The sequence below is a fragment of the Belonocnema kinseyi genome, chromosome 2, assembly GCF_010883055.1.
Source record: "Belonocnema kinseyi isolate 2016_QV_RU_SX_M_011 chromosome 2, B_treatae_v1, whole genome shotgun sequence".
Classification (NCBI taxonomy): Eukaryota; Metazoa; Arthropoda; class Insecta; order Hymenoptera; family Cynipidae; genus Belonocnema; species Belonocnema kinseyi.
The window spans coordinates 53,577,957-53,585,541 of NC_046658.1; the positions used below are offsets into that span (position 1 = coordinate 53,577,957).

At 31.3% G+C, this 7,585-nt stretch overlaps 1 protein-coding gene across 13 annotated transcripts in view; it reads right to left on the bottom strand.

Moving 5' to 3' along the window:
- LOC117167443 (junctophilin-2) overlaps positions 1–7,585 on the bottom strand; it is a 219,730-nt gene that overhangs the window by 45,968 nt on the left and 166,177 nt on the right. For all 13 annotated transcript variants that reach the window (XM_033352389.1, XM_033352390.1, XM_033352378.1 and 10 more), the window contains one exon: positions 4,928–5,180. In XM_033352389.1, the coding sequence (XP_033208280.1) occupies positions 4,928–5,180 (253 nt within the window). The remainder of the gene's footprint in view (positions 1–4,927; positions 5,181–7,585) is intronic.

Sequence of the window (7,585 nt, forward strand, 5' to 3'; positions counted from 1 at the left end):
ATCCCATCCACACACTACTCCTTTCCCCTGCCGAGTGAGTCACGCCTACCCCGAAAGGGAAATGGCTTAATGGTGTAATAATAATAATAATAATAATTTTAAAATAAGGGAGGTTTTGTTTGAGCCGCGCGGTTTGTTCATTCGCGTCCAACAGAAATGCATTTTCGCTCATTAAAAAAATGAGACCATTAATTTAAAAAATTCGAAATGTGCATTTGTTTACGGAAATTATTTAAATAATTAACAATTATGTAATGCGAAAAACATGATAGCAAGAAAACACTGGCGACATCTTTAGTAGATTACGTAAAAAAATAATTGAGACTATTCATGGAAGAATCGTGAACATAGTTATTTATTTATACGAATAGTTTATGCAAATAAAAATGTCAGGTAAATTACAGAGTTTGACAACTAGGAGTCATTGAAAAAAATGTTCAGTTTATTCTGCAAAAAAAATTGAGCCTACCCATAAAGATAGCTTGAAAACTGTGTAAATGGTGTATTTGTTAACAAAACTGTTTAAATAATTGAAAAAGAGGGGCTGGTTGTAACTAATCATATACATATATTAATTAATCTGATATTGCATGCAAAAATAAATTAGTTCAACAACTAATCATTGCAAATGACGAAAAATGAATTTTGCTCATTAATTTATTTATAACATCATACCATTTTTTTCTTTCTTCAAAATATTAGTAATTATTTTCACATCATTATTATACTGATTTAAGACTTATTTATTGAAATTGAAAAGCACTAGAACAGTGGTGCAATAAAGATTTAAATAAAAATGAAACATTTATTTCTTATTAAACAAAAAATGCCGATTTGGCTGAAATTAGTTATTAGCACTTGACCGCTATACCAGCCATTTACAAAGATATATCCAAATAATCCCTTTTATTTCAGAGCGGAAGCAAACGTGACGTCATGAATATATTCAAATGTTTAGGCAATTTTTACATCCGTTTCACATGTGAGAAAATATCTATCCATATCTTTGTTTTTTTCTCTTGTGAACATTGCTCGCAACATTTGAATATCACCTAAGCTGCATTCTTTTGGTTTCCTTAAATGAAAAGTTTTATACGTTGAAAATTAAACTGTCAAGCAATTCTTGTAAAAAAGTGCTTTTTGGTACACTCCGGTACTCGTTGATACGAACGTGCAAAGAAAAGGATCGAGAGGCTGAAAGAAAATTATCCTAACTACCTATTGATGGCCTTTTTTAAATAATTATTTTCATACAAAACATATTTACACTTTTCTGAAGAACTTTCCCCCTGGAAGTTTATTTTCTATCAGAATTTGCTTGTATTCTTATGAGCTTGAAGATATAAATGCATGAATTATACAATCTCTTTGGTAAAAATGTATAACTTTTGTTTAAACCAAAATTTTATATTTTTTAGTTACTTCATTATTCGTAGAACATTCTGCAGAATATTTGCTGTAAATTGAATAAAAAATCTCAAGAACTAGCTAAATTAGGATTTTTTCTGTTTCATTCTTAAAACGACAAAAGCTAAAACTTTTTTATCCGTATAAAAAAGATGCGTGATTAAATACCCTGAAAAATATGTACTTTTAAAATTAAAATTCTTAACTTTTTCGAAAAGTGACCGTGGTCCCATGCTGTTCAGCGAGAAAATTCATTGGCGATTATAGAATTCGGCGCTTAAATACATTCCTTGATCTCTTAGTTTTATATTTTCATACTCTCTTGGGTAACCCTTAAGTAAAAAAATATATTTCAGACCGTTTGAACATTGTACGATTTACTATTACTTCATCTTTTAAATTGAAAGAAATTAGTGAATCAACAAAGCCATAAATTTCTTATCCATAAAAAATAATATTTTTGGACCATTTTAATAAGTCGAGATGTAAACTTTGTGCGAATACTCCCTGGTAAATGAACGGTGCAGCAATACCACAGCGAGGCATTTGTAATAGGACAGACAGTTTTAGAGAGGATGCGACCTTTCTTTAAGGCTCGAATCGCTTTGGCAAGCTCTGCGATTCGCATATCGATGTATTTTTTGTGATACTTATACTTATAGGGTTGCGCGACCCTTTGCTGTTGCGGTGAAGGCGGGGACCATCCGGCTTGCGTCCTGGGTTGGCATGCACAGAACACAGCACAAAACGCCACACAGTTACAGAAAGTCAGAGAAAAAAATGTTGGCAAGATGGGTTGTGAATTTCGGGGGTACAGATATAGGTGGGTTTAGGAAAGCGTTGAATGGGGTTAATATGCGAGCTGGAGATTCTTCACTCTTACGCAATGGGGTATGTATACTAAAATAAATCTTGTCATTTGAAATTTCATGAATTGGAAGTTATTGTATTTATTTTAATTCAAGCTCAATCTTATTTTCAGGCTCATGATCCGTGAAATTTTGAAAATTCATATTAATATAGAAAAATTAATTGTTTTCAAATTTTGCATCTGGGGTGCACAAACTTTGTCAGTGGATGAAATATTAATTTACGCTACCGATGGTTCGGAACACTAACTTCAACTCTTAATAGAAGTTACGAAAATGAATTCATTAATTTTATATTTTACAAAAGTGGTCTTTAGGATTTGACCTTTGATTTGAGCTATTATATATTTTAAAATCTTCATGGGTTCAAGAAATATCATTTTTTTGCCAAAACATGCTAAGCTTGATATACCCCATGTCAACAAGGCCAAATTACTTTAACTAGGGCTCATTTAACGTAGAATTTAATAATTTTTACAACGCAACTAAAATATTTTTATAAAAAGAAAATATTTTCATCTATATTCACCTTTCAAAATCAAGGCAAATGGTTAATTGGTCACCCGGTTACTGGTCCGGTACTATCTGTCGGTAGTGTAGAGTAATTGGTATCAATTATCAGATTAATTGAGATTTTCTTCTAGAGAGAAATTGAAATATAATTTTTTATATAATATTAAAGGAAGCATGGAGATAAGAAATCATTTCTTTTGTATTATTGTCAATCTGTTTGCACACCCTCTTAGCATGAAGAAGATATTTAAGAGCTCTACAATTAGAGTTTATATTTCATCTAAGAATCTAATCAACATCTCTAAAGTCGTAACTAATTAAATATTTCGGCAATAAAATGTGCTATAAAGTTGATTTCGTGTAAAACTTTCGCTCTTTTACTACATATCTTGTATCTTGAAACTAGTGTACTGGATATAGTGTGGTAGTGGCAGTTTGAACACTGGCGTTCTTCACTTGTGGTTAAAGGATGTGTAATAAAAATAACTTTACTTGGCGCTATAAATTTTGAAGATTGCTGAATACACCGTGAAATCCGACATTAAAATTCTGCTGCTATTTTCTTAACTGTTTACAACGTTTTTATCCAAAGGTACACTCTAAATTTATATCTGTCAGAAGTGACTTCTTAAATTAATCAATGTCGATCATTGATGAAATCCGTCATTCTAAATTACCAAATTTGTCTCTTTCATTGATAAATCAGAAATCTGAATATATCTTATCTTTGATATTCACTGATGATTAAGTCAACTTGAATGATTAAAATGTGCTAATCAGTAGCTTATGCTAATTTAATCAGTCATTTTGAATAATCTAAAGTTCCGCTTATTAATCATTTATTTTTAATTGTCTGATCAGTACCTTTCACTAATTAAATCAGTCAGTTGTATTGATTTATTTCATAACTTTCAATGCACACATAATTCATTATTAGTAAATTTTAATTATTTATTAAAATGTAGGAATTTAATCAAGAACATTTCTATGAGCTAAAAATCAGTAATTTTATATGAATGTTTCATTAAGTCAGAAATATTGAGAGATTCATCTGTTAAAATGACTCTCAAAATGTTCAAATGGTAGTTAACATTATTTTTGCAAATTTTGCAGTAAATGGTTTAAAACCTACTGAAGAATGTTCTTTCTAGTCTAAAAGTAAAATATCAGTTGGGGGAGACCGAAACACATTTTTACTTTGCTCAAGAAACGCAAGCATGATCAATATTTTTTTCTTTAAATGAATTTATTATTTATTTTTTCTATTCCTCAACAAAATTGTATTCAGAATGTAAATGTAATCTATGCATTCAGTTACTTATAAATATAGATTTATCATGTAATTTTAAAATTACTTACAAATTTGAGGTTAATTGTTTATTTAGTTTTCAATCATTTATAGTTTTTGGTGAAATAATTTTTTAGTGAAAGTTTCTGTTATGTTTAAAAAAATCAGAACAATGTATATATATTTTATAATTGTTATTAGCTAATAGATTTTAAATAATTGTTTTGATAAATTTAAATAATAATTGAGTAATTTTCACTAAATTTGAATTTACCTTTAAAATTTTATTTATAAATATTTTCATTATCATAATCACAACACAACGTTGGCAAAAGTGTTTTAAACAGAGCATGAATACAAATTATTCGTGAACGTCATCCTTTCCGATTTTTAATTTTGAAAATATTGTTGTGTTTTTCGGCAAAATACCAAACTTTTTTTGGTATCCCCCGACTGATCAATTTCTGCTCGATTTAAATTTATAGTGTATACATTATTTTCGATTACATGTATAAATTTTCTCATAAAAAAATCCTTGACTAGGAATATAAAATGTTACAGAAATACAAACTTGATACATATTTTGCTGTATCCACTTCTATAAGTTAAAAATAAATGTCTATCCATTCATCTTCTACGAACCAGAGGTGAAGAAACCAAGAAACCAGTCTAAGTTTCTGAGGAAATTTCACGTTTCTGAAACCGGATCCGGGTTTATTTGTCGTTACCGGATCCGGATGCGAGTAATTGAGAGATGTAAGAAGAGTAGTGAAGTGATCGTATGCCAATGACTGTAAAAAGGTACAGGCGATTCGAAAAAAAGAAAGAAGAAAATGTAAGCTAGACTCACCTTGATCCCAGCGCCTCCACTAGTTCCTCCGGAAGCGGCCGATCCACGAACAGGCGCCACATATAAGCTCTCCGTCCGCTTTGGTTGTCCAGGACTTGGCAGGATATCTTGCCCGAGGTTTTTGTTCTTCATCAGCGCTCCTTCAAAATGACCGGTAGTCGGTGTCGCGGTATTAGGTGTCGCGGCACCGTTTCCCATCAAAGATCCGTTCAGAGGCGTTCCAGCCCTAGCCGTGCTGGGGCCTCTTATCGACCTAAAAGATAAAGTGGGTGATAATGAGTTTCTGGGATCGAATCCTTTTTTTGCTTCAAATAGCACAGGCTTTTCATTCTCTATGCTGCGGGTTTTACATACGGCTAGAACGCTAAAAATACAATGGAAGATATGAAAAACAGTTTTGATATGATAAAAAACTTTTAATTTTGGAAATTAGATGCTTCAAAGATCACAGAAAACCGTATATGAATTGAGAAACAATTGTGCTTATTAAATATCTTCCGCAGTAAATTAAAATAAGAAAATTGTATAATAATTTATTGAAAATATTGTACATGTTGAATGTTAGTATTTTTCGACAGTAATTAACATTTCGAATTAAAAATCATCATCAAGATTATAATTTTTCAATAATTTTAAGTTTTTAGAGATTTACACCGTGAATGGGTAAATTAATAAAGAATTATTAGATTTCAAAGATAAAAAAGTTTTAAAACACTAAGATCTTTCGGTTTTGTTAGTATTTTCTAAAGGAAATTAATATTTTTAAACAAAAATCATTATTGTTCAACCAAGTTGTTATGTTATGAGTTATGTTGGAGTTGTTTATCGGAAATGATTGATATTTTCAACAACAAAAATTGTCAGATTTCAGAGAATATTTACAATTTTCAAAAATGTTAGGTTATGTTGATGTGTTTTAATTAAAATTGAAATTTTTTAACAAAAATCATTGGATATAAATCTAATTATTTTCAATTGAAATAATAAAGTTCAAAGCTAGAAGAATTTCGGATTTCAAGAAAGATTCATAAATTTTTATAAATATTAGGTTACGTTGTTCTTTAACATTTGAAATTGGTACACAAGAAATGACTATATAAGAGTTCTTGCACGGACTAAATCAGTCGATCCTATATAGGCGTTCTTGTCTATTTCCTAACCAAAATCACTCTTATTCGTACAATATGTAAATTATAGAAAAATTTTGGACTATTTAGTGTTTTTCGTCAGAAATTGATAGTTCTAATTTAAAAAAATTATATTTCAAAAGAGAATCACAACTTTTTAAACATTTTGGTTTATGTTAGCCTTGCATACGTCGGAAGTCGGTATTTTTAGTACCAAACAATTAGATATAGATTTCGAAAAATGTTTCCAATTTCGGAACAATTTAAGGTTATGTTGACGTTTTTCATCAGAAATTGATTACTTGAAACAAGAAACATTAAATTCTAAAGAAAATTCTGAATTTTTCAATAATTTTAGGTTTTGTTGTAATATAACTTATACAGTAAAGACTCTCCTATTTTACCGGCCTTGAAATGTAAGGATTTTCTTATCTCCACACTGGAGAGGTTCCGGCCTCTACCGCGATCCTTAAGTTATTTTTGTCAAGCGACGTTTATTGGAGGCCCCGGCCTTGTATCGATGTGACCCTGTAAGAAACTGTTTCAACGGTGTAGGTATTGAAAAGCGCGGGTCGATTTGCAATGAATTAATAATATAAATAATACTAATACAGATAAATATTTGAAACAAATGTTCACTTTTAAAGAATTCATTAAATTGTACATTTGCTTTAAAAGAGTATAATTTTCCTAATAGAAATCAAAATAATAGAATAACAACCGTCTAAACTATTTTTCGGAATATTGAGTTTTGCAGCATGACTTCTCGGACGCGGTCATGCTAGGATAGATGGAATTGTCAACCGTTAGGATGGTTGGTGTACGAGGTGGGTTCAAAAAGTAAGGTGACTGTTCAATTTTCGCACGATACTTACATAAAAGTTTTAAATTTTTTGTTTTGTTGTGTTGGAACACTCGTCACGATCATATATTCACAGTTGTGACTATATAGCTCGTGTTATTTTTCTGGCAGAGGCGTAAAAGGTTAGAAGGGTTTGGTGTGCTCGGCGATTTTCTTCTGTCGAAAAAAATGGAGCAAAGAGTTTGCATTAAATTTTGTGTGAAAAATGGAATCCAGTGCTCTAAAACTCTTGAAATGTTGACAGTTGCATACAGTGAGTCTACTCTGAGTAAGAAAAATGCGTATAAGTGGTACAAACTGTTCCAAGACAACGAGAGGATGTCGAAGACGATCCTCGCCCTGGACGTCCCAGCACGTCAACAACAGATGAAAACGTTCAAGCAGTGGAAGAAATGGTGTTGAAAAATAGCCGAATTACCATCAGAGAAGTTGCTGAAGATGTTGGCATATCGGTTGGCTCATGCCATGCTATCTTTTCGGACGTTTTGGGCACGAGACGTGTGTCAGCGAAATTTGTTCCAAACTGCTTTATTTTGCTTAAAAGATCCATCGCATGACCATCGCTCAGGAGATGTTGAATGAAGTCAATAATGATATTCACCGGATTTGGCCCCCAGTGACTTTTTTTTCCCAAAACTGAAGAGACCCATGAAAGGACATCGATTTTCA